This window comes from Seriola aureovittata, chromosome 6, assembly GCF_021018895.1.
Source record: "Seriola aureovittata isolate HTS-2021-v1 ecotype China chromosome 6, ASM2101889v1, whole genome shotgun sequence".
In the NCBI taxonomy this organism is placed as follows: domain Eukaryota; kingdom Metazoa; phylum Chordata; class Actinopteri; order Carangiformes; family Carangidae; genus Seriola; species Seriola aureovittata.
The window spans coordinates 29,060,134-29,087,287 of NC_079369.1; the positions used below are offsets into that span (position 1 = coordinate 29,060,134).

The 27,154-nt window shown below is 40.5% G+C and overlaps 1 protein-coding gene across 2 annotated transcripts in view; it reads left to right on the top strand.

Annotated features, from left to right (window-relative positions):
- The window catches only part of kdm4aa (lysine (K)-specific demethylase 4A, genome duplicate a), a 28,583-nt gene extending 1,772 nt beyond the window's left edge, over nucleotides 1–26,811 (top strand). Inside the window, exons 3-22 of one of the 2 annotated variants that reach the window (XM_056378521.1) lie at nucleotides 1,454–1,629; nucleotides 1,785–1,899; nucleotides 2,045–2,238; nucleotides 4,922–4,971; nucleotides 5,277–5,380; nucleotides 5,519–5,656; nucleotides 7,588–7,820; nucleotides 9,159–9,313; nucleotides 9,688–10,094; nucleotides 11,157–11,256; nucleotides 11,386–11,570; nucleotides 12,221–12,425; nucleotides 13,716–13,792; nucleotides 15,625–15,680; nucleotides 17,417–17,525; nucleotides 18,354–18,542; nucleotides 18,700–18,870; nucleotides 20,315–20,434; nucleotides 23,253–23,345; nucleotides 23,496–26,811. In XM_056378521.1, coding sequence (XP_056234496.1) covers nucleotides 1,454–1,629; nucleotides 1,785–1,899; nucleotides 2,045–2,238; nucleotides 4,922–4,971; nucleotides 5,277–5,380; nucleotides 5,519–5,656; nucleotides 7,588–7,820; nucleotides 9,159–9,313; nucleotides 9,688–10,094; nucleotides 11,157–11,256; nucleotides 11,386–11,570; nucleotides 12,221–12,425; nucleotides 13,716–13,792; nucleotides 15,625–15,680; nucleotides 17,417–17,525; nucleotides 18,354–18,542; nucleotides 18,700–18,870; nucleotides 20,315–20,434; nucleotides 23,253–23,345; nucleotides 23,496–23,636 — 3,018 coding nt within the window. In that variant the 3' untranslated portion in view covers nucleotides 23,637–26,811. The remainder of the gene's footprint in view (nucleotides 1–1,453; nucleotides 1,630–1,784; nucleotides 1,900–2,044; nucleotides 2,239–4,921; nucleotides 4,972–5,276; nucleotides 5,381–5,518; nucleotides 5,657–7,587; nucleotides 7,821–9,158; nucleotides 9,314–9,687; nucleotides 10,095–11,156; nucleotides 11,257–11,385; nucleotides 11,571–12,220; nucleotides 12,426–13,715; nucleotides 13,793–15,624; nucleotides 15,681–17,416; nucleotides 17,526–18,353; nucleotides 18,543–18,699; nucleotides 18,871–20,314; nucleotides 20,435–23,252; nucleotides 23,346–23,495) is intronic. The other variant, XM_056378522.1, reaches the window with a different exon arrangement.
- The last annotated feature ends 343 nt before the right edge of the window (nucleotides 26,812–27,154 follow it).

A 27,154-nucleotide genomic window follows, 5' to 3' on the forward strand; every position in this document is an offset into this window, starting at 1 on the left:
ACATTGTGCTGATTGATTGTCTCTCCTTAAATGTAATCCATGTTTGTAGTTGGGATAATCTGCAGTTTTACACTAAAACAGGACATCATTATTAGCCCTCCCTTGCTCAGTAGTTAGTCATTAGAAGGCCATAGCAGGCAGTACAGAAAATTGATGAATAGATGGAAAAATGTTGCCAGGAACACACTGCCTGCGTTGCACGTGCGTGGTGGCTGTGTTGTTTCTGCTGCAGCTTGCATGTGTGTGTGTATTCACACTGGCTGTGTCTGTGCTGCGTCTCTGCTGCTGCAGCTCTGTCTCTACATAGAGTTTGCAGGTTACTGGAATGTTGGATTTTTCTTCATTATAAATTAATTTCTGATTTATTTTTAACAGAAAATGTCAGTAAAATTTCACTGTCTCCACATACAGCTGCTAAAATGGTAAAAAAAATATATATATTTTTTTTCATATTCAGATTCAGCCTTGCTGCTATGTCAATAAAACATCAGCTAGTCTTTTCTCTGTCTGTGAGACGTGTCACGTGAAAAATTGGCCAGACACCGAATCTCTACATCACACGACGTGCAGTAGATCACGCAGTAATTAGGTACAGCCACTCATGTCTCTGTCTGGCTGGTGATTGGTCAACTGAATGTGCTGCTGCTCTGTCCCATTCACTAAACACCATCAGTCCAGAGCCACATCAGAGCTCATTCTCTGACAAGAAAAGGAGATAAGGTCTGTCCAGAAAGTCTGTATATATGTTGCCCACTGCTTTTATGAAAAAAAGAATCTAAATCTATCAAGAAAATTGCTGTTACAAACACTGTTCAGCAGTAAACCTATATGTGTGCAGTAAACCTGTATGTGTTTATGAGCACTGGCCTTACAAGGTGGGATAGTTATGTGCCAGCTGAAGTTATTTAGTTTTTATTGTTCTTTATAATCTATATTTTGAAAATTAGAAGCATTTCCATGTTTTTGATATTTGTATTTTGACAATCCTACTGATGTGAACATTTGGGGGGAAAAAAAATAAAAATTTTGTAAATTTTTTGTTAATGTCAGATTATTCATTATATGATGGTGATGAACACTGATTGGAGGGGCCCCTGGCAATTTTTTGCCAAGGGCCCCAGTGGTCACTGAGAGTTCATAGTCATCCAAACATGGTATGTACCAAAGTTTTGTGAAGCTTTGATGAAAGATGTAGGATCGGGAGTGATAGTGATTGGTAGCTAGGGGAATAGTGCAGACAGCAGCTGTTACATTTCAGACTCTACTTGAAGGAGCATCTAAAATCACATGTAGCAGTTGAAGCAATTGGAAATAATTATTGAAGTGTGCATGTTTATACATATTTTCATCAGCTGAACATAATGGTCATGTCTCACTCTCCACTCTGCTGCTCTGAGCTGCTCCTCTTTAAACACTGTTGTCAACGAGTTCCTGTGCTCTTCATCTCCTGCAGGTTATTCCCCCTAAAGACTGGAAGCCTAGACGGACGTACGATGACATTGATGACCTCGTGATTCCTGCTCCCATTCAGCAGGTGGTGACCGGCCAGTCAGGACTGTTCACACAATACAACATCCAGAAGAAACCCATGACCGTCCATGAGTTCCGCAAGACCTCCAACATGGATAAGTCAGTATACATAGTTAAATTATCGTTGATAAGAGTTTTTCACACATTTACTCTAAGATTATAATGTAAACAACCTGGTATAGTGACTTTGAAATGAACGCTCTTGCATATTCAGATGATTTTCACTGAATATCTCAAAACATTTCTCCTTGTAGGTTCTGCAACCCCCGATATGTGGACTTTGACGAGCTGGAGAGGAAGTTTTGGAAGAACCTGACATTCAACCCTCCACTCTACGGGGCTGATGTTAGTGGAACGCTGTACGATCCAGTGAGTGGTAATAAGTTGGATAATGCCACTAACTGGAACTTAAATCTCTTCACTGTACTAGAACAACTATTTTATGCTGGTTTTCTTGATCAGATAAAGGTTGTTACTTACTGTGACTTACAGCTGCTGAATCACTCCTTTGCAGGATGTTACTGAATGGAACATCGGCCGTCTCAACACCATTCTGGACACTGTGGAGAATGAGAGTGGGATCAAGATCAAAGGAGTCAACACACCCTACCTGTATTTTGGGATGTGGAAGAGTGCTTTTGCGTGGCACACTGAAGACATGGATCTGTACAGCATCAACTATCTGCACTTTGGAGAGCCCAAGTCCTGGTACAGTCTCTGACACCCCCTCATACTATATTGCACACACATGTCACACATTTCTCATTGCCGCATCTGAACGAGCAGCAACGATCAAGTTATCAACAGACCTGACTCACCACTGACGTACAGTGACTTGCAGATTCAAGAATACGAATCAAAAACATTTTACATGCCCTGAAACATATAAAGTGATTTAGTGAGATGATGAGAAAACATGTGATTCAGTGCAACATCAACAATCAGATTATAAATGTATCAATACAGAACCACTGGGAACAGGAACAATCAGCAACACAGCGAATCTGTGTATAAAGTAGTGATGAATATTTATATTTTTATTAATATATTCAATGAAGACTGAATGAACAAGAGAACATTAGGCATAGAAACTAGAATTACAAAGAAACCTTGAAAAAAATCTACTTAAACCTCAAGATTAACAACCTCCCATCATCCCGGAGACGGTAGAAAATGTGTTTGGGACAAACAGAGATCTGATCTGGAACCCCTTTTGGATGAAGGGATATATTTAATTTATTAGTTTAGCAAATGACAAACTGAACCAAGGCTGACTGTGACTGCAATGGAGCATGTGTTCTCCTGCTGTTACTATGGCTACTATCATTCAGCATGAGACCTGAAATGTTCTGTGCAAAACTCATAACCTGTCAGTCACCCCTCACTGGCGGGACCTCACAAATTTCCTGCGCCAATAAAACAAAACACAGTGACCACAGGCTCATGTAACTGAAGGACATGTTTTAATGGATATATTTTTTTATTAGCCATTGAACTGAAACAGTCCCCAGCTGCTTGGTAACCTCACTTCTTAGTTAACCGTAGCTCTTTGCACAAGGATTGTTACTATGGTTACTATCACTCAGTGTGACATGTTGTTCTGGTGCAAAACTCATAACCCCTCAGTCACCACTAGCTGGCAGGACAGGACAGTACATAGACAGTAGTAATTTGCCAGTCCAAGTCAGGAGCAGATTTTTTTTCCCGCTCCTTTCCTGATTATCAAGAAACACTAAAGCCATGTTTCCACGGCAGGAACTTTTGTAGGAACTATGCGTTTTTCCACCGCAGGAACCAGGGTCTAAATTTAGTTCCGGGGTAATTGATCGACCCCCAAAAAAGTCCCTGGTCGGGGGGGTATTACTTTCCAAAGGTTCAGGAACTTGGTCTTCAGTGCTGACCATTTCTGACTTGTCGAGTACTCTCCGCATTTTATTTCACCAGCCATGATTAAAAGTCCGCAGGAAGGGAGGGTTGCAGTTACCTTTTGGTCGAAACACAGCTTAAGAAATAAAGACACTAATGTGTTATGAGGAGCAGAAACAGGACTGCAGCAGGAAGCACACATCTAACTATCAAATCTAACTATAAATCCAAAACCAACAGTTTTTCTCTCACCATTGATAACTCCTCCGTTTCACCCTACTCCCAGGTTAAGAGTCTGGGTGTCATCCTTGACAGCACACTATCCTTTCAATCCCACATCAGTAACATTACCCGGTCTGCCTACTTCCACCTACGAAACATTAATCGCCTCCGCCCCTCCCTTACCCCCCACACTGCCGCCATCCTTGTCCACAGCCTCGTCACTTCCCGCCTGGATTACTGTAACTCTCTCCTCTTCGGCCTCCCTCTTAAATCCCTCCATAAACTTCAATTGGTCCAGAACTCAGCTGTCCGTATCATTACTCGTACCCCCTCCATCCACCACATCACTCCTGTCCTCCAACAGCTCCACTGGCTACCGGTTCAGTTCCGTATTCATTTCAAAGTCCTTCTATTAACATTTAAGGCCATCCACAACCTCGCCCCCCCATATCTGTCCGACCTCCTTCATGTTCCCACTCCCTCCCGCTCCCTTAGATCGTCTTCCTCCACACACCTGTCTGTCCCCTCCGCCCGTCTCACCACCATGGGGAGTAGAGCATTCAGCTGCTCTGCTCCCCGTCTCTGGAACCTACTACCAGCCCAACTCAGAAATATCCATTCATTCCCCCATTTCAAATCACAACTCAAAACACATCTGTTTAAAACTGCCTTTTCCATCTGATGCCAATTGCTCTGTTACTTTTGTATTGTTTTTATTTTTATATTTCATTTTTATTGTTGCTTCTTCTTAATGTGTTTTTAATCTCAATTTGTGTAACTGTGTACGGTGTCCTTGAGTGCCAAGAAAGGCGCCTTTAAATAAAATGTATTATTATTATTATTATTATTATTATTATTATTATTATTATTATTATTAAAGCATGTCTGTCTGTCTCTCTGACTGACTGATATTAACAAAGTAAAGAAACATGTCACTTTTGGGAAGGTTTAAATTCATTCCAGGAAGGATAACATTGTGTAATCTGGTGTCAGATACACTTACACATTTCTTGTGGAAGATGAAACCCACAAAGATGAACCTTTTTTCTACCCATCTATGTCTTTGTATTATTGGCCATTGCTGATGAATGTATTACTACAGTAACCCTGTGACCCTTTGTGAAGATGAGTGTCCAACTGTTGTTGAGAGGAGCTTTTACTTTTAGTCTTTGTTCTGATAAACAACAAACAACCATAACCAAGCAGAGGTCTGCTCCCAAGTAAAACGTGCTTCACAGAGGTTGTAGTGTTCAGAGGAGGCCATCATCACAATGGATAAACTTGTAACGTTGTTGCTCCTCAGGTATGTTGTCCCTCCGGAGCATGGGAAAAGACTGGAACGACTTGCTAAGGGTATGTCATGGGTTCTTGCAGAACTTCATAGATGCAGTTTAATATTTTACAACAGGTAGTTATCGTGTTTGTCTTAAATCCCCTGTGAAAATGGACCTTTCGCACTGTTAAGTTTCTTGATCTTCTCATAATCAGTGGTTTTAAAGAGGAAGTCAAAACTGCTTTCAGTGAACTTCTGTTCTGTATGGAAAGTACCTCAGAGACCAACAGTAATCATGTTTATTTAACAATATAAATGAAAAAACATGAACACAAGCAGAAAGGGTGCTGATGTGATCTGTGTTGATGGTTTCCTGTGTTTACAGGTTTCTTTCCAGGGAATGCTCAAGGCTGTGAGGCCTTCCTGCGCCACAAGATGACTTTAATTTCACCCTCCATCCTGAAGAAATATGGCATCCCATTTGAAAAGGTGACCATTTATTTACTTCTCGATGTTATGACTTTGTGGAGAAAATTGATTAATTAATGATTAGATAAAAAAAAGAGTGGAAAGTTTCAACTAAAATGGTGCCTACCCTTGTAATTGTGTGTGTTGTTGTGTATTCAGGTAACTCAGGAGGCAGGGCAATTTATTGTGACGTTCCCATTTGGCTATCACGCTGGGTTCAACCATGGCTTCAACTGTGCCGAGTCCACCAACTTTGCCACCCAGCGATGGATTGATTACGGGAAACAGGCAACACTGGTAATTCAGCCTTTGTAGACTGTGATGTCACTTGATTAATCACATGTACACGTTATTTTTGCACATGTGAAATTTAACATGTGTAAACATGTTAAAATCACTTATGAAATATGTGGAACACATTTGCTGGCACATGGGAAACGTGATTTTGGAACAGTTTTGTGGTGTAATGTGTGAAGCCCATGTAAATTCAAATGTGAAACCTATGGCCAACTTGAAAATGTCAAAAATGTTGGCGGCCCACATCCAACCCCATAACAATAGGAGGCCAAATAATGGCTTCTCAGAGCATTTTTTGTTGCAATAATAACAGGCAAACATGCCGCGGAAAGCTGGGGAAGCAGGTCAGAAGCTCCACAGTCACTAACACAGCATCTGAAACATGTTGCAACACTTTCACTATTACAGAGTTTTCAAGGAGCTGTCCATCAGCACTACATAAAACCGGCTGTCTGCAATAGGCTAATTAAGGAATAAATAATTTGAATTATATAATGGTATCATTCAACAAATGAGAAAATCGATATGCCTATAAACAAACTTAAAACCAATGAAGGTCTACATGTGTTGTATATTCAGCACAGGCATAGCCAGAAGAAACTTAAATACAGGCAAAAGCCGTTGTTGCTAAGAAACTAAATGAAAACATTGTGCTCTTACTTGTGGCTTTTTATAAAATTGCCAACAATATGAAGACGGTATGGTTTTCAAAACAACAGTCCATTTCCAGTGGATTTCCCTCCCACTCCCCGCATAGACAAAGACAGTATGTGTTTGCGTTGTCTGCAACATCCACTGCTGGCTCACAGACACTAATTCAATGTGATTATATTGTAAATTCAGCGTGTAGGCATAACCAGAAGAAAAACATTTAAATAAGTAAAACAACATTTGCAAGAAAACAAAATGATCTTACTTATTGATAATTATAGAGCGGCAGTGGACCAGTTCAATAATAGGCCAACAAAATGTTGACTCACCTAATGAGACAGTCTCAGTCGAAGATCTGGCTCAACATTCAGTTTATTTCTATATTTAGTTTTTAGTTTCACTGAGGCATGTTGTCAGGAAAAGGCATTAGAAATCTCACAGCTCTGTCGGACAGATCGGGACACTCAGAAGCAACATGAAGCAACATGAAGCAACATGAAGCCAGGTACTTCTGTGAGAAAACCAGTTTCAATGTGGTGTCGCAGGAGAGATCCACAAGACTGTCTTGCTCTTTTGCGCTCAGGGCTGCGAGATCCTTGTCACTGTGTCTGGCAAATGTGTTTTCTATCCAACTGTATTGCACATCTGGGATGGGAAAGTATTCGTATTAACCTTGCAGGTCCTCTTTGATAGCTTTGGTCACAGTGATGGGAAACTAAATCTGTTCCTTTGTCACAAAATCTGACGGATTTTCAAAGGAGTCATAATTTGACTGGTCGACTCGCTTAACCCACAGCTCCAGTTTTCTAATGGTCGCTTTGACTTTATGCTGGACATTGAACATGTTCACTGCTGTTCCCTGGAGGCCGAGGGTTAAGTCCATTTAAGTGCCTGAAAATATCTGCCAGGTAACCCAATGTAGCCAACCACTCAAAATCACTGGGGAGATGTGTCAGTTCAAACTTTGTGTCCAGAAAAAACACCTGCATCTCATCGTGTACAGTAACTCAACAAGTCAACTTTTTCTTTTTTGTTGATGGGGGAGAGGTCACGTGTTGATTGACCATCTGTCTCTTGACTGTCTTTCCTTTTAGTTCTTCCTGTTGCTAACCAGCTATCCATTTTGATTCTCCTGTTTTTGCTATGGATGTGATCTTTTAACTTGAATCAGACTGAGATAGCAAACAAGTACAAGTGGAGACGGTCGGCAACAACATTAAAGTTCCTATCATTGACTTATGCAACCTGGACTAAAATGTTGATCCATGTTTTCCTCCCAGTGTTCGTGCCGTCAGGACATGGTGAAGATCTCCATGGATGTGTTCGTGCGCAAGTTTCAGCCCAGTCGTTACAAATTATGGAAGGCGGGGAAAGACAACGCTCCCATTGACCACACCAAACCCACACCAGAAGCTGCCGAGTTTCTGAAGGAGAACAAGACCGAACCTGCAAAAGGGAGTCCCAGTGAAGCTGGATTGGTGGAACCCACTGCTCCAGTCCAGGAGGACAAAAGGTCTGGATTTACTAATAATACATCTCTACAACATTCTGTGTCGATTCTACCATGGATGTGAATTGTGGCCATGTTAATGATCAGTAATCATTACGAAATTATCCTCAATTCAAGCTTTACTTCAACCATTTATATGACATGTTTTTGCAGCACAGCCCATGTTAAAAAATATTTCATCATAAATGTGATTATAAGAGAAAGTGAGTTCATCCGTGGGTTCAGCTCAGCACAGAACACGAGACTTCAGCTTCCAAATTAGCTTATTAATCTGCATATACAAATAAATAATACAGATCAACATGGGTGCCTCCTCCTCGAGTACTGCAGTGGCGATTGCTCTAAGACTGCAAGGGAAGCTCAGCTTCCCCTAAAATCAAATCAAATATCAAAAATAATATAATCAAATAATAATAACATAAAGTCAAATATGTGCTGTTGTGTGTACATTTCATTGACTAAATATGCGCTAGAACACGTTCATCTTTTGTTCAGAACCAGCTCCTTATCACAGGTAACCGACACGACTTCTTCTCATTCATCCCCGCAGCGCCACAGAGCTTTACACAGTGTAGACGCCGAGCGTCTCCTGACTTCAATGGGGAACCACAGAGTGGGTTGTTCCACTGCAGCCAAACTAGACAGTCATTGGATAAATGCTGGTCTTTGTCCCGCCCATCGGACGCTCAGCGTCTCTGGGGGTCTATGGGACAGTGGGCTGGCCCGGACGCTCGGCTTCTGCATGATGATTGGATGATCTGTCTGAGGCTGAGTCCCTTTTTGATTGACAGCGAAATTAGAGAATCAGCGATCTTGAAGTATAAGCATCCACCGGAGCAGTTTTCAAGTTTTTCATTCCGTTGTTCAGAGTTGATCTGGAGACGTTACTGATCCTCAGCGACTTGGCCTTTGTTAAAAACGACTAGCGTTGTGTTTGGCGACTCTCTTCTATCACTTTGCGAATTTACATATAAATAAACGGACACATTTTATGATGTAGCTTCCCCTCCTTATAAGACCAGCAGCCGCCACTGGAGTACTGGTATCATGATTAAAATCGCAGGCAATTCCTCTGGTTTGAGAATTGATGGAAATGTGTAAGAACACAACTCAACAACATATAGAACCTAGGTGTAGTTGTTTTTAGACATTTTAATGTGGAATATTTAAAGATTATAACTTTAACGTTCCTGTGCTGGGAACAAATCTTGACCCACTGACCCAGTGTGTTGTTCTGGAGTTTTGCTCTCAGGTCCAGAAGTGACTGAATTTCATTGTTACTGGAGTGTTTCCTGTTGAACCCTGTCAGTCTTTACTAATCCCTTTACTCCCCTGCTTCAGTCCAAAGCTTCAGTCTGGGACGAAGCGTCTGATTGAAGCTGTTGAAGACATCAAACCTGAGTTTCAGGTGAAGGAGGCTGAGGCGGTGGAGCCAAAGAGGGCCAAGCTCTCACGCAAAGAGTCCCCGACTAAAGTCTCTGTCAAACCAGATAAAGGTACTCAGTACAGGTCTCTGTTTCAGTTGTTGTTATTGGTGTTAAGTCAAAAAATAAATTCAGCCTTTTTGTAAAAAACTGATGTTTAAACGTCAACATTTCATTGACATGAAAATATTGTGCCGATAATTATTTCACTGCAGCAAACAAACCAAAGCCAAAGCTGTCTGTTTGAAACTCACTTTAAATCACTGTGCTACTATAATACTAATATGTAGCCCTATATATCCACACTAACAACTTACTTCATAAGGTATAAGAAACAGGAGGAAGTGACATATTTAACCAATGTACTGTACTGGTTCAGGATGAGCTACATGTAGTACGTGGTGTCAGTAGTTGTAATTATGTGTTAATCTGTATTATTCTTTCAGACAAAGTGAATTTGAAGCTGGAGCCTAAGAAGGAGAAAGACTCCAGGCCACAGTCTAGATCTCAGTCCAAAGCCAGTGCTAAGAAAACATCAAACAGAAGAAGTCCATCAAAGAAGGAGAAGAGTGGTGAGTCGGCTGCAGACGTCTGTCCTCCTGAGCCTGTTGAGAGCCAGGTAGTGGCGCTGTCCTCGGAGGAAGCGAGCGGCAGCGTGGAGTCTCAGCTCGGCATCGACTGTAGCCCAGCACACAAACTGTTTCAAAGGACGCTGAGCCCTGCAGACGTTCTGCACGTCCACAGCTACGCCAAAGGTGACTACGGAGAGGGAGAAGCCCCACCCAGGGAGGAGAGGAAGAGTGAGAGTAGTGACCACGAGATGGAGAAAGACAACAAGCACGTTAGCAAAGCAGTGAGTGGATGCAGGTGTTACACACACCTAATACTGTTCTTCACATTAGCTGTGTTTTCTGCATCTTTTAACATCTCAGCAGCAGAAGCTGTGAACACCTGACACTATTGTTAATGTTTTCTTCTTTTGGTTCAGGTTGGTTGGTTTTGGCTTGGTGTTGCTCTCAGGAATGCTCCGTTAGCCCTCATATACGTCCCCCAAATATCATGTTGTCTTTAGAGTGTCATAACTCTGCGATAGTTTGAACTAGAGACATGTTGTTTTTTCATGTTCAACTAGAGAATCTGCGCTTTCCAACATGCCCCTGTTTGTCTGTGTGAGTCACTTACTTTGGTCGATAAACTAATATGAACAGTTAGAAAAGATATGAATAATCTTACTGTTTGTCTGGCACATTGCTGCTTTGCCTCTGTATGTTTATCAATCGATTCTCATCCACCATCTTGGAGTTGGTCTGAGTTTTTAGTAGTGACTGGTCACATCCCTCTGTTTTCTGTCAGATATTTAGTGCAGCAGAGGTTTGGAGCTGATTTTTCAATGAGAAGAAAAGAAACGCCCATAAATACTACAATTTATCTATAAAATAGAAAAAAATTCAAGGTCCATTTTTTGTTATTTTATGGTCGATTGTCCTCTATTATACTGTACAGAAGTTTTTGAGTGACATATATGATTAGCTGAGGTTGTGTAGCAGTTAGTGAAACTTATAAAAATGACAACTTTATAAGGCAAAACACAAAGATATGAAAAAACAAAAAAGTTTTAATGTGGGTTAGAAGCATTTTTTGGACCATCAACTCCAAAAAAGCAACAGCTAAGCAAACACTTATGTTAACGGAGTCAATGTGGATTTAGAGGACACCATTCACTATCCAGCTCTTAACCCAAACAACAGAACATCCTTGAATACAAGAGTGTTTTTAAACTGCTGCATTGAGACACTGTAGACAAGCTAGAGATAATGACTGCTCACTCTGATGGACCTATGTGGCGCACAAATGCTAAACCACCAGTATGTTTCCACCACAGAGGCTGATGCTAACAGTAGGTGTGTTTCTACAGCAGGTGGCAGAAGAGGTGGCTGAGGATGGAGAGCCAGAGAGTGATCTGGGACAGCTGCCAGGTCACCATCCACTCATCAAGGACGGCATGAGTGATGACGGTCTGTCACATCAACAGTAACAACTTGATATGAATGTCTAATGTATAGAAAATGTACTTCAGGTCTCTAATATCCTCTCTCTAGTTGTTACCTGATCTGAATGAGAATGTTAACTATGCTGTTGTGCAGAGGCTCCAGAAGAGGCCCCCCCAGTAGAGGAGGGTGGTCTGGAAGGGGAGAGTTGGGCTAAACCCCTGGCTCACCTGTGGCAGAGCAGACCCCCCAACCTGAAGAAGGAGAGGGAGTACAACCAACGCATGGGCTCCAAACCTCCTTACTGCTCCATCTGCATGTTGTTCCACACATACCAGCAGGTAACTTGCACCTCAGTGGATCCCACTCACCAGTCCTCACCACTCATCTATTGACCTGCACCAGCACACAGAATACACCACACATTACAGAGACCAGCAGGTGCTTCATGGAGAAAAGGAAAAACTGCTGCACACAAATTACAAAATAGATCAGACTTATCTCTGTGGCAATTTATGAGGCAGGAAGAAGGAAAGAGCTGCCTTATGGGAAACATACGTAGGGTCCAGTGCTTGTGGAGTGCGACCAGGGACCAGAGGTTGCGATATCTTGGCCTCTGTGGCTTCAATTTGGACCATTTTGTTATGTATAAAGTAGTAAAACGCTGGAAAACCCCTTCAAATTAAACCCAGTCCATGACTTGAAACTCTTAACTCTCTCTTAGCTCCCTGTCAAGTTACTGGAGCAGTTTGAACTGAAGCTCCAGGCTGTCCACTCCAACTGTGTTTTGGTAGTGAGGTGCCTACAAATACTGAATTCATTTCTTCATATTAATTTGGTGGGATTGCTGACAAAGCAAGAAATGGGTGGTATTACTTTTCTCAGCGATATATCTCATCATTTTTTAAATATTCAAAATTTTGTCTGTAAGATATTAGTCTTTGTCCAGTGTTGGAAGCTCCATGTATCTGTGTGCTTTGTCTGCTGTCAGACTGAATGTGCCAACAGCGTGGACAGTCTTGTCATGGTGCCTGGGGGGCGGATGCGGACCAAACCTCTGATCCCAGAGATGTGTTTCACCACCACCACAGATGAGGACTCTGAGTGTGAGCAGCAGCCTGTAACACCTCACCTGGAGGAAGATGGAACCAGCCTCCTCATCACCTGCTCTCAGTGCAGTGTCCGCGTCCACACCAGTCAGTACACAAACACCTGAACTGAGAATATTGGTTGCAAATGAGTAGCAACAGCCAGCAAACACACAACTGCACTGATTAAACACAGTCTGTGGGGGGCAGCACATGGTAACAGATGCCTTTGCAATAACAGTGTTGAGGTGCCCATTCAGAATGTGGCTGTTGGGAGGGACTGTGTGATCAGTCTCTTTTTTTGACACTGCTGGCATCGGATTAGAGATGAAATTTGATATCATGATTATAGTGACCAAAATTATCATAGTTATCAGTATTATCATGGTGTTGTAAAAATGTGCTTAAAAGACAAAACACAAAAAGTAATAACACACAACCTGAAATCATTTTACCAAGTGAATGTTTGCATTTAAACTTTAAAATAAAATCATGTCCAACACATGTGACACAGATGAGGGACAAAGGACGAGTAGCAGTACTGGGTTTGCCTGCTGCATGCCCACTCTGTTAACGAGGGAATAGCGAATGTGTTTATTATTGTTGTTGTTGTTGTTATTATTATTATTATCATTATTATTATTATCATCATTATTTTCCTGCCTTCTTTCAGAGCACAGACACTGTAAACACACCTGTCACCTGTCCAACACAGTGCTGTTAAACCAGAAACACTGCAGCTACACTGCGCTCCAATACTGACAAGAGCACCAACCCGGTTTTATCCAGTTTGCACGACAGCTAGCAGCTCAGTGTTTCTCCGCTGTGTGTGTCCTCAGTCCAAACAGAAAGGCAAACTCGTCTGGCAGTGTAAAAGGAGTCAATCGCCTTTTTTAGCCGATTGACCCATGTTATACCTGTTTACTTTGGTGGTAAAAGTTTTTAGAAGGCTGAAAGATCTCCGGAGGAGCACTATTGCCTTCCGCCATGTTGATGCCTTATAGAACCTAAGGCGAGTCAAATTAACCACGGAAATTGACCACAGTTATAGTGATAATTCAAATTTAAACGGTAACACTAACTGTCTGGCATTTTTACTGTGAAACTGGTAACCACATTTCCAGTGTGGAGTGGATGATAGTGCGGAAAGTGCTGTCACAGTTGTGTTCCTCCTTTCTGAAAATCCTGGCATGTGCACGCTTTAAACTGTCCTGGTGCTGTACTGCCCTTCTGTATACTTCAGTGCTGTTCTTTATTTCAAGTAACATGTAGACAAGTGATGTCTAAGAACTATTCATTCAAAAATCCTCTTCTTTCTCAGTCAACAGTTCTTGTCCTCAGTTTGAATTCGACTGGATCAACAGTTGTCAACTGCATCTTTGTGTTGTTATATTACAGGTTGTTATGGTGTGGATCCAGCCAGTGTGAGCAAGGACTGGAAATGTGCGCGCTGCAAGGCTAATGCCATGACTGAGGTCAGTGAACCCTTCACGGTACATTTATTCCACATATCGTATCGTTGTTTAATTAGCCTTTTCATTAATTCACTGGCCAATCTATTTCTCATGGTCAACTGTAATGGTCTGCAAAATATTATGTGTACTGTTACCGACCTACAGCTCATGTTTTTCCAAATGAAATATTCCTAACTATAAATCAAAATTCAGAATAAAACCTAACAGCTAATAACGGCTCAAGCACTTTTCTTTCTTTGTTCTTCTCACTTTTCTCAGTTTTTCACTGAGAAAAGTGAGATCTGGTTAGTAATGTAGGTAAAGTTTGTGACTTGATGTACCTACAGCTCTTTTACATAGAAAGTCAAATAATCACTGAATGATGCTGCAGTGAACACGTGGATACTTTGGAGCTGAGATATTTCTGCTGACTTGCAGAGGCTCATGTAGACAGTTCAATGGATTTAACAATAATATTAATAATAATAAAATATATAAATAATAAAAAATAATGTATACATTTTTTATATTATTTTATTATTTACAGAGCACTTTTCATACAAGAGAAAAAAAATATATAAATACAATAAAATAAGGATGGACAGTAGATGATAAAATATGTGAATGAAAATAAAAACAGTAACCAGTAAGAATAGAATAATTGTGAGAGAATTTATTAAAAGCCTAGTTAACTAAATATGTTTTCAGATGTCATTTAAAAAATGTTCACAGAGCATCTCTTGCAGCTCTTGGCAGGTTTTCCATAGTTTTGGAGTTAGTCAAAAAAAAAAAAAGCTGCACTGCCTATTTTCTTGTGCATAAAATTGTGTGTATTTAAAATCCTGGCAGCAGAATATCTGAGAGCTGGTGAAAGATTATAAAATGACAGATAATCTGCAGTTTAGGTCCCAAACCATGAAAAGCTTTAAAAACAAGTAAAAGGACCTTTAAATCTATTCTAAAAGACACTGGGTGCCAGTGGACAGACGTATGTTCCGGCTGGTCCTCTGGGCTCTGAATCAGACGGACTCTGAGTGTGGTGGGCGTGAGGTATCAGCAGCTATGTGTTCAGCCTTCCTGTGTACAGCTCTGTCAAATATATTCAAGTTTTTTTTTGTGACATGCCGATCACCTTCCCTGCATGTTAACAGTTTTGGAGAGCATGTTTTAGCCTTTACACTCAAGTTGCTGAACCAAGTTATGTTGAATGATGAGATGCTTTCAACAAGGCTCCTGTATGAAATTTCAAGACACCCAAGATTCTCAGCTTCCTGATTAAGAACAATCACTGGTTAGCTTAGCAATGCCCTTCTGCTCACCATCTTCATCCCTGTATGACTGAATGAATGTAATGAACACAATTCAGCGCCTCACACACAGGGTCAGAGAGAGAGATGCAGATGGACTTCTGCAAAGGGAAAAGCAAAAAATCATCTATGAGGAATGTCTTAATCAGAAACAGAGTGAATGTGCAAGAGAACTCATATGTTGCAAAAACAAATACAAAATCAATTTTCCTTCAGCACCGAGAGCAGAACAGATAACGTCGGATGGTTTTTGTAGGGTGGCAGGAATTTGTTGTGAAACACAACGCTGCACAATAATCGATTTCTCTTGATTATCTTGTTTTTATAATCGTTGGAGGCCCAAATCGTAATCGATAATAAAATTCGATTAATTGCCCAGCCCTAGCCTCTGTCAGTTCTGCAGCTGCTGTGGTTGTAGCCGTTGGGTTAGATTGTGGCTGCGGTTAAAGTTGTCTTTTTTGTTTGTCACTTAATACAACAATGAAAGAGATATTTTGTTTTTATTGTTTGTCTGGACAGCTGATTGATGACATGTCCTTTTTGCAGAATTGCTGCTTGTGTTCACTGAGGGGCGGAGCCTTGCAGAAAGCCAACAATAACAAGTAAGTGTCTTCAGGCATCAGGAAAATTAAACTGTTTTAGTAATTGTGCACTTAATCCTCGAAATGGATCATATTTAGTTATTCTGACCAAACTGGTGTAAGGTGCAAAGTTGAGTCATGATCCAACTGATTATGTAACTGACTATTATGTAGGGATGAACAGGATGTGGCCAATATACAGGGGTATTGTCTGATGAATAATAAACGTGAATTTACTGATATGATTCCGGAGAGCAGAGAAAATGAAACTTGAGGTGATACTTCACTCAAATTTACTACTTACACATATTGGCCACACATGAAAGAGATATTTATTGTTATTGGCACTGAAATTTCCTCTTTTCTGACATTTGTCATACTAATTCGGAACACTGATCTTTTTGGCTACTTGCCAAATGGATGACGATGAAAATTACAACCACACCAGCAAAGAGTATTGGTTATAACTCATCAAATATCACAGTTATCATGTTTGCACTAGGTCAGGCCCAGCACGTTGCCATGGTTACAGGATTTAACACTCACTAACAATCAGCTATCAGTCAGAGGGAATGATTCAGCTCGTCAGACATTTACTTAATGTCAGTATGATAGCACAGAGATCCACCAAGGCCGAAACATCACACATCAGGGAGGCAGTGGGAAGAACAATCAGCTGATCACAGTCTTTGAGGACTTTCAGCAGAAAACAAAGGTATACAACATTATACCTCTAAATAAACCCAAACGAGCTTCCTGTCGTCGTCTACCTGTAAAACTGGACTCACTGGGAGCTGTAGTCCTGAACTCACTCTGCTCCTGTCCGAACCAAACGTAGTTCACGGGGGAGGCGGACGTGAGGGAGGTGATGGTTATATAAAACCAAAGTATGATCACCATTGACACAGCGATCTTGATTTCTCTCCCTCTTGCTCTCTTTTAATCCCTCCCTCTCTCGCCCTCACAGCACATTTATCAGCCCAGCCCACCAAGAACCTTCCTGGGCCTCCCGATTTAAAAAAATTCAAAGTCGCAGTAAATGGTCTGGATGAACATGTTCTTCCCTGGCCGATGCTCCATCCCTCCACCAAGTTTGGTACAAATCAGTACAGGACTGTTTGTGGAATCATGCTGACAAATAATCAAACAGACATGGGTGGACAAATAACACAAAGATTGTTCACAAGTCCCAAATTTCAGGTCTGAGTTGAGTCTCAAGTTAGTATGTGTGCGACTTAAAGCTACATATTTTTCTCTTCCCCTGTGTTTTCTTTGAAGTGTTGATCCATCAGAAGATATATTTGTGGTTCTCAGTGTAGTTTTACATCTCCTCTCTCAGGCTTCTCTCTGGAGCTCCAGTAACAACAGGTCGGTGAGCCAATCAGAAGAGAGGAGGCTCTGAGCCTCTCTTCTGATTGGCTGACTGTTTTCTGAGTGATCAGGTGGGTGGGGACTTGGGGCGTGGCTTGGAGCTGTGACATCTACCTTTTATATTTTATAAGTGTGACTTGAGTCAAAGTCTCAGTGTCTTGATCCATCAGTCCGATCATAGTTAAACATTTTCAAAGGTGAATGAAATTGATGTAATTCCCCAAACCATAAAATGAAGCATGAGAATAAATAATATCACTATACTGGCCAACACTGTGTGAGTGTGTACTATTCAGTTTCACATTGATCTAGAAAATGGACAGAACAGGCAGCTTCCTGCTTGATAAAGGCAACATATCGTGTGTGTGTGTGTGTGTGTGTTGCAGGTGGGTACATGTGCTCTGTGCAGTGGCTGTACTCGAGGCGCGCTTTGTCAACATCACTGACAGAAGTCCTGTGGATTTAAGTGGAATCCCTTTGCAGAGATTTAAACTGGTGAGTTCAAATATCACTTACATGTGTGGGAGTGGATAAACTACTGTTACATTCTCTGTTAATGGCTGCGTCTCAAATAACAGCTAACACCAACAAGTAAAGACTGATAGCTAATAAAGATCCAAAATTGAATATCTTGATACAGTCCGGCCCAAATATCACGATATATGATATTTTAGAATTTTATTGTTGTATATTTTTATTTTATGTTTCAGGTATAAACAATGCTGCCAAAGTTTTATTTGTCACATGCCAAAAAAAGATAAGATACTATGATGGGAAATTTTACAATATTCAATATTATCAAATACCTAATATACCTAATGATAGATTCAAGGTTCTGTACATTTACACAACACTGACTCATAAGAATAACAACAGAATCATGTCTCTCTTTAACAGAAATATTGTTTTCTTTTTTAGAACTATTAAATTAGCATCCATGAAACTTAACATTCCCTACAGATCCATTTAAACACCAGCAGGAGAACATGGAATGAAGCACTTGAAACTGCTCCGTTAATGTGAAATGCCTAAACCATGAATTGTTGAGCTTCATAAACAGTGGTTTAACAAGCAGCTAAAGGCAACAGGAAATAATTAGCAAATTAAAACAAGACCATTTATAAATCAGACGATCAATGCTGCATCAGAGCAAACTGAGGACAGACTGGAGACTGAAGGATTAACCAGCCATCAGTGCTACAAGATGTAAAGTTATGAAGTGTAGGATTCAGCTGCACTTGAACCACTTCATCTATTCGCTGGTTCATTTCAAATCTGCTGCAGTTTCCTGAGCCCCGGCTCCTCTGGTTTTATGTGTGACAGAAATGTTACTACTGTAAGAAGCGGATGAAGAAGGCGTCCGGCTGCTGTGTGCAGTGCTCTCATGGCCGCTGCCCCACTGCCTACCACCCCACCTGTGCACAGGCGGCAGGAGTCCTCATGCAGCCGGATGAGTGGCCCTTTGTGGTGCACGTCACCTGCTGTCGACACAAAGGCCCCACTCAGATCGAGGTAAGGAGCCGCTGTGATCTGATACCATCTTCTTCAAGGATTTACTGTAGACTAGACTATTACATTAAAATGCCCCAAATGTCAGAGAATCTTGAGGCAGTTTCCACTAAGCTGTAGTGAGTAATGAGAATGTGATTTCCTGCTTCTCCTGTGACAGCGCAATAAAGCAGCCATGCACGAGCTGACTGTGGGACAGAAGGTGATATGCAAGCACAAGAACGGCCGCTACTACCAGTGTGACGTGGTGCAGCTTTCTAAAGAAACGTTCTACGAGGTCAACTTTGATGATGGTTCCTTCAGCGACAATCTCTTCCCGGAGGACATTGTGGTAAGTTTCCCTGGTTTATCTCTGTCGTCATATCTAAAAGAAACAAATTTAAAAATGAAGTAATAAAAATTTAAAGGACATCAACCCTCTTATTATGTAGTTGTTTCCATTTATATTTACATCCCTGGGCATCTATATATTCATCTACAATCATGAATTTTTTTTTTTTCTGCAGCTCATGAACATGTAGTGTACAGCACTGACTCTTATGACAAATCTCATATCTTGTAGCATTGTCTTAATAATGATGTGAAGTGTCAGTGGCCTTCATATAGCTCAGTCCCACAAAGAAGCAGACATTTATTTGATGGGCTCAAAACTTCCTCTGTCGTCTTGATAACTTCAGTGTAATGTCCGTCTCCACAGTATCAAACTCAATTGTCACAGTCTTGCAGCCTTTCAAAGTGAAAAAACATCCAAGACCTCTTGTTTCCTTAAGAATATGTAACATGGGTAAAAGAAGAACCGCATGGATTTCATTAGAGTATGAAAACATTATTTCTGTTACAAACAGAAGCTATTCTCAGAAGAGTGGTGAGTGTGACACGACTCTGTGGTTTTATTGATGAACTAGTGCTGTGGAGATGGAAATGTGGGCTGTTGTAACAAGCTGGAGGTAATTCCACACATCTTGGTGCTTTTTGCCTTTATTAGTAAACAACTTTTATTTATTTTAATACTACGGTGGCCCTGAGAGCTCAACACACCGCAACTTAACACATGCAAATAGATCAGTGGTTGCCAACCTGTGGGCCTCCAAGGTATCGCAAATCTGACAAATCATTTACAAAACAGTACAGTTTTGATGAAAAAATTAATTATAAAGAAATAAAAATATAAATCATAATAGAAATATACCCTATATAGTGAACTCATATCCCACAATGCATCATGAAAAGTAGCCCACAACCGATACAACAAAGTAATATATACCATCATGCATTGCGCTGATGCTGAAAGAAAGAAAAACGGTGCACAGAAAGTTACTGAAAATGTTTGTTCATCTTACCGATGTCCGCTGGAAACACTTCCATTGTATCTGCAGCACGTGTGTGTGTTGTCAAATTGATCAAGATGTTTTCTGAATTTGTTTGTGTTTTGTCTGTTTGTGTGTGAGCTCTCAGGGCCACCGTAGAATATTGGCTTTAAAGAATAAATGGTAATTGGTGGATGTTATGCGTTTGATTTTCCCTTTTGTTTCTCTCATGAACCATAAATGAAACAGTTGTCATGTACAGATAATCACCACTGAGGATATTGATCAGTAGTTTCACATTAAAATAAAACAGGGTTTTCAAATAAAAAGTAATTTACATTTAGATTTTACTTTGACACAACGGGAAAAAAAGTTTTTCAGTCCATTATAACATTATTCACGTGATATAAATATCTCTGCCTGTGTTCAGTGTGCTGAGAATTCTATAACGTTTGATTTCTGTGTTAGAGCCGAGACTGTGCTCAGCTTGGACCCCCACCTCAGGGTGAAGTGGTTCAGGTGCGCTGGACCGACGGCCTGGTGTACGGGGCCAAGTTTGTGGCAGCTCATGTCATCCAAATGTACCTGGTAAGAATTGATGTATTTTGTGTGTGTTTTATGTCACATAATCAGGTTTACTTAACTGTGACTAATAGCACAATTGGTAACCTAAGGAATATAACTAAACTGAATATAACTGAAAACACTAAAGTGATTGAAAAAAATAATGAATGATGGAGGCACCTACACCGACAATGGCTTTACTCTATTGTGTTGTAGATTTCACTTTAAATGGATAAAATCTATCTACATTCAGAAACCCATAATGACCAAATTAAAACATGATTTTAGAAATGTTTGCAAATTTATTAAAAAGTTGAAACTGAAATCTTCTTATTCATTAAAGTCTTCAGACCCTGACCTCAGCCATTCTTCCTGACAGATTGATGGGAAGTGTCTGTGAACTCTTCTTCAGGTCCCTCCACATTTGTCCTCTGGGGACTAGGTCTGGACTTTAGGCCAGCCGTTTTCAAAGTGTGAGGCCAGAGAACCTCATGGTGGGGGGCAGTGTGAGAAAAAATAAACTAGAAAAAAATAACTGTAAACATCTGGTAAGCTAAACTCAGCTATGCATGTGGCAACATGGATCGATCTTTAGTAGCTACAGTGAGAGAGGAGACAGAGTCAGGACGATTAGAAAACGGATTAAGTACAATCTACGTTTATTCCTTTCTCAGTGCATCCCTGCATCAACCACCTGTCTGCATCAAAGACGCAGGGCTCTGTCTTACACCCAGTGCAAAGCGGTGCAAGGCACAACATAAGTGTCTTTGTTAGTTTCAGACCGACTCAGTTTTCATTTTCCTGTCCAGTGCCCATGTTGTTTAGATAGAAAATACACTTGTGCTCTGGTCTGAAGTCAATGGCGCAGTGTTTCACTTATTTTAAGGAGCATTATCGAGAGTAATATGCCCCTACATAGACGGGCGCACAACGTGCATGCGCTCTGCTTGTTACACACAGGCAGAGTGAGCTGAAAATGGGCTTTGGATGTTTGGTTTCATACTGTCACTCTAATCTATGTCCAGCCACAGTTTGATCACTGAGGTCTACAGGAGTTCCTTAGACTTCATGACTTGGAAATTGTCCCGTCCTGCAGTGTGAATTGTGGGACAGGTTTCTGCCTTTCTAAACTACGTCCAATCAATACAGTTTGCCACAGGTGGGCCTGAATACTTCTGTAAATGAGAGATTTTGATTTTTAATTTTTAATACATTTGCAAAAAGACATATTTTCATTTTATCATCATGGAGTATTGAGAGTAGACTGATGGGAAAAATGAAATTTACAAGTGCAAAAAGTGAAGGGATCTGAATATTCTATGAAGCCACTGTTTCCAATGGCTTTCATATATTATCAGTCCCTCTTTTTGAAAATATTGGGTTTTGGAATTGACCATTGCTTTTAGGAGTTTTTTTTCAGGAATTCGTTGTAAACTAGATTGTAGTATTTGATCTACAGGTGTAGCGTTTGTCACTTGTGGTGGCCTTGCAGTTTAAGAGGGCATTTGACATAAATCAGCCCTGTTAAAACAGCATTGTGGAGTGGGAGTGTTGTTTCACGTATTGCTGAGACAATGAAACAGGACCCAGACAGTGATGAGTTCAAAGGCTTATCAAATCCAGAATACTGAATGGCAGATAAAAATCAATAATTGAATCTTAATCTGGATGGTCCTGAGGTGAAGTGTAAAACTATAGCGTTCATGTTAGTTTGATTGGACAGTTCAGAGCCTCGCCAGATGTGTTCCCAGATAACCCCGTGGATGTTTTAGTCCTCTGTGTTGATCCCTACTGCATCAGCAGCTGTTGACTGTCTGAATGTGGCCTAGGGCGGGCACATCACAATCAAAGACATGTCATCTAGAGCTGAATCCACCAAGAGGATGAGGACTTGGTCCATCTAAATTAAAACTGGGGAACTAGGAACTAAAAAAACAGAACTGAGGGTTGGGGTCTGAAGAGATGATTTGGTTTCATATGCAGCCTCGTCACACATCTATCGTTTCCCAACACATTGAATTTGAGGTAACATTTGAATATTAAAATAAAGGACAGTCAGTGTCGACCTGAGCTGCTTCTGGCAGCTGCTGTTTGTCCGTGTAACAATAGAACAGACTCAGTTTCTTCAGTCTTTTCAATGTCCTGGTCATGATGGTGGTGATGATGATGATGATGATGAGCAAAAAGATGAAGTATCTCCTTATTTGTGAAACGTCTGCTAAAGTAGAACGTCACAGGATGCTCCATGTTCCTCATATTAAAGCTTCTGATGTTTCCCTTCTAAAGTAACACGCAACCTAAAATTATGACTTTATTCTGGAAATGTCAGTTTTTCTTCCTCAGCATGACCCTTGTACTAGTAGCTTTTGACATGGACACCAGAGCTCAGTTTAACATGGTGTCTAGGAGTCAATGTGAGACAAGTCATGCACTGAAATTTGTACAGATTACAATGATAGATCATAATTAATAATATGTAATAATAATGATGATGTTAAAGAGCAAGGATCTCAATAGTGTGATTACTTTCAGGAATAGCAAAATAAAGATTTGGATCACTGCTGACACACACTAATAAGAAGTATGACAGATTGTAATATAAGGGTACATGATAAATTACATGATACATTAATTTCATTTGAGTAGGTTCACATCAAACCTCTCATCAAGTCCTGTCCAAGCAAAGTCACTTTAGTTGTGTGAAGGACAGACTGAGGCTGAATGTTTCTATATATTAAAAAAAAAAAAAAAGATACACAATATAAGTTGGTTTGATAATGACCACAGGTGAGGATCTGTGCAGTCCAGCTCAGTTGTGTTTGTGCTTCTCTTCTGGTTGCAGGTGGAATTTGAGGATGGGTCACAGCTAACAGCCAAGAGAGATGATGTCTACACTCTGGATGAGGAACTCCCCAAGAGGGTCAAGTCCAGACTGGCAAGTACAACCCAAACCACACACATGTCCTCACCTGATATGTTCTGTCTGATCCTGTGGGCTCAGGTAATAAAGTCAGGATATGTGAATCCAGTGACACATTAAAGGATGTGGTGGTGTTGTCATGCAGCCTTGTGTTTGTCTCTGCAGTCCAAAGCATCAGACATGAGGTTTGATGGGATCTTTGAAGAGAAGGAGATCATCCAGGAGTCAAAGAGACAGAGAGTGATCAACTCGCGTTACAGGGGGGACTACATAGAGCCTGTGATTTACAGAGCCATCATGGAGTAGCCTTCACTTCCTGTCTGCTCACCCACCCACACACCAGCAGCAGCAGCACTGACAGACTGAACTGTGCTCACTGTACCTTAACCTAGCAGCTAGCCACTGAGAGAGTGTAGCTCCAGATGACTTCCTTCAGCACCTGCTTCGGACTGTTTTTTATTTTCTACTCCTCATTCATCTTTGTTAGGACAGTTCTGTCTGCTTTGTTAGTTTGACTGTGAAAAAGGAAACAGCAGTATTGTTATTTGAGTTGTTCCATAGGACTCCACACACAGTGCAGTGCGCTAACCTGCAGTCTGGCAGTATGTAACAGTAGGAAGCAATATAAACATGACATTCAATAAAGTAGCATTGTGACAGTGAGGCGCCAATAAAGAAGACGAGGCAGGTGTTAAACTTGATGTGAAACAGCTCTTTTCGAAACAGTTCAGGTGGATATCTGAGCTTAAAGGATAATATATTTGATTTCTTTCCTGCTGCCATCAGTGCCTATCACACACAACCCAACAGCTGTCAAAGGTCAAAGGTTTCAATCGTATTTACAATTTGTAAATGGCTGAACTGATTCTTTTAAATGAATAACCAAATTGTCACCTCCACATTCTGAGATTTCACTCATTTGCCCAAATTATTAAAGGACCAGAGTTTAGTAGCCTAACACCCCTCCCCTCCCCCCTCCCTCTACAGTTGCCTTCAGGTGTTATCCTCTCTAGAGCCAGTGTTGGTTTGTCAGCTCTGGGCTCCTGTAGAAACATGGAAGAGGACATGCTCCCTGTGTAGACATGAAGGACTCATTCTAAACTAATGGAAACACAGTGATTCTTAGTTTCAGGTGATAAACATAATTCTGAATATTATATTCCAATAGATCATTTTCAGTCTTACACACTGTTCCTTTGAGTGTATGATTTACTAAATTGTGATGAAAGTTTGAAAATGTTTAGGTTTGCAACTAATACTTACTTTGTTTATCAGTTTATCTGCCAATTAATGGACTGATCATTTTGTCTATACAGTGTCAGAAATAAGTGAAAACTGATCGTCACAGTTTCATCACAGCATGAGTATTTTTTCCGATTGTTCTGTTTTTATTCAGGTTAATCTTTTAATTGACTAATCATTTCAACTCTAAAAATGTTAAACCTGATACCCGCCCGGCTTCATGGGCTCTATTGAGTTGTGCCATGCTGATTTGTTTAGCAATATGCACCATATGAACATAATATAAACAACAGTAATTAAACAATAATTAAAGCCTTACAACTACATATTGACTTAGGGCCACTGTGCAGAGCCCAATATTACAGAATGGGACCCAAACTCCTTATAGTACTATAGTGGAGCAGGGGCCACTGGGGGTCTGGCACTTTGTCTAGTTGGTAATCAGGCCTTCATCCAAACCTGACCCAAGACCTGGAGCTCAATGTCATTCATTACTGTCAGACGTCAGGTGAAACTGATCATTGCTCATCTAACACATAGACGTCACACTGACGAAGAACCAGACCCAACACAAGCTCCACATGTTAAAGGCCTGTATACAACCCGAAAGGTAAAGAGCAGGTGAGGTCACAACATGTATTTTATCATTTTTATGGATTTGAAGGAGCCACTCACTGACAGTCAGACTCTATACAGGCAGAAATTAGACAACATTACACTGGTATCCTTTGATTAAAGGAATACTTCACCCAGAAGGTTTGTATCAGTCAGCTACTGGAGGGATGCACAGGATGTTTGAGCATGTGAGTTTTCATTAAAAAGTAAAGTGGCAGCCATTTCTTGAAACACAGAAGCTGCGAAAGGCCACACTCGCTCTCTAATCCGTTATCTTGAGAAAAAAAGCTTATCTCTTATCTCAAGAAAAACATTTAAGTGTGGCCTTTCTCAGCTTCCATATGAAGACAATGAAGTTACAGTTAGATTCGTTTTAATAGTACTGGGTACAGCTTGAAGTTTTTCTTTTTAAATTAAAGATTTAAATTAATTTTTAACTTTTAGATTTTGAGATTTTTGCAGATTTGTGCATGAAACATAAAAGTCCAAAGTTTTAAAATGTTTTCTAAACACAAATGACAGGAACAGCAGTGTGACGGACACGATCTGATCTCAAAGGTCCACTTTCTCCCTCTTGGCTTTTAACTGCAGTTTGAAACTCTCAGGCTCGACCTGCAGCCGACTGAGCACATGAGTTGAAGTTTTAGAAGTTTTTTACTTCAGAACAGTTTTTAATTAAGAATCTCCAGCAACTTCAGAGTGTAAACTTTGACCGCCATCAGTCCAGACGACGTGGTTGTAACAGAAGCGATGGAGTATATGGATGAAGTAGTTCTTTGAGTGGAAGCAATGCCATTGAACCCACTGATTATTTCTCCTCTTTAACTGTAACTATTAACTGCATTCCTTCACATTTGAATATGACATTTAAATATGGCTTTTACATGCTGACTTGTTTTTATCAGCCTATTTATTATTACGGTGCTTTAAGAAAGTAATGGAGTCAGCAGTGACACTGCAGAGGTTGATGATGTATGTTCTATTTTTTCTACAGTATATAGATGAATTTTAAAGAATCCATTCAGATTTTTAATGCGCTTTCTCTCCCCAGTTGTTTCCTCAGTCTTCTACTGAAAGTTGTACATTGCACTTTTTTTTTTATTTAAGTCCAGTTTGCGAGGATGTTTGAATCGTTGTGCGTTGCCATTGCTAATTTGTTAAAGACCTGTTTCAGAATGTTAATTGTACATTTATAAAATGTCTTACAGATTGTGCGCCCCTCCCTGATTGATCACATTGCACTTGTCACTGGGGGCCTTCAGTGTCATCCTTTGAACTTGTTCTTATTGTGCTGTGAGACTGCAGCCTTCACACACCCTGCTCTCATCAGTCCAGTGCAGAAGGACTTTATTTTATTCATAAAGTATCAACAGAGATGTACATGGGGAGGGGGTATTTTGTATTCTATTTTATTGCGTTGTTTTGTACAACATGTTTTATGTGTATTTTCACAGAGACCTGTGAAGTGTAAATGTCACGTAGTCTATTTTAAGATGTTACCTGTCGACAAAGGAGACGAGCTGAGGTCATCGCTGTCGTCTCCTTCTGAAGAGAAATGACTTCCAGATTATCATTCAAACATTTTGTAAAATTCATTTTTGTTTCAGTAAAGAAATTTGCTTCATTGCTATCTGTCTGTCTTCATTCCACATTTATTCATATTTATATTTCATGCTCCCTAATAACGTCCTTTATACAAGGTTTACAGGTTGTAAAGTAAGTAACTGAGACATTTGAAGGAGTCATGAATGAATTTTGCAGTAATATTAAGGTTTGTGACATTTTATATTGCTCTTGGGAGGGTATTGTTATTGGTTAGTGTTACATTCCCTAATGAAGAACCAGGGGATGAGGGGAAGAAACAAACATAAAAGGTCTCCTGGGAGGAAAGAAAGATCAGGAGGCAAAACAATGTGTAAGGAAAAGCAAGGAATTTTATTATTAAACCAAGTCAGTGCACAAGGAAA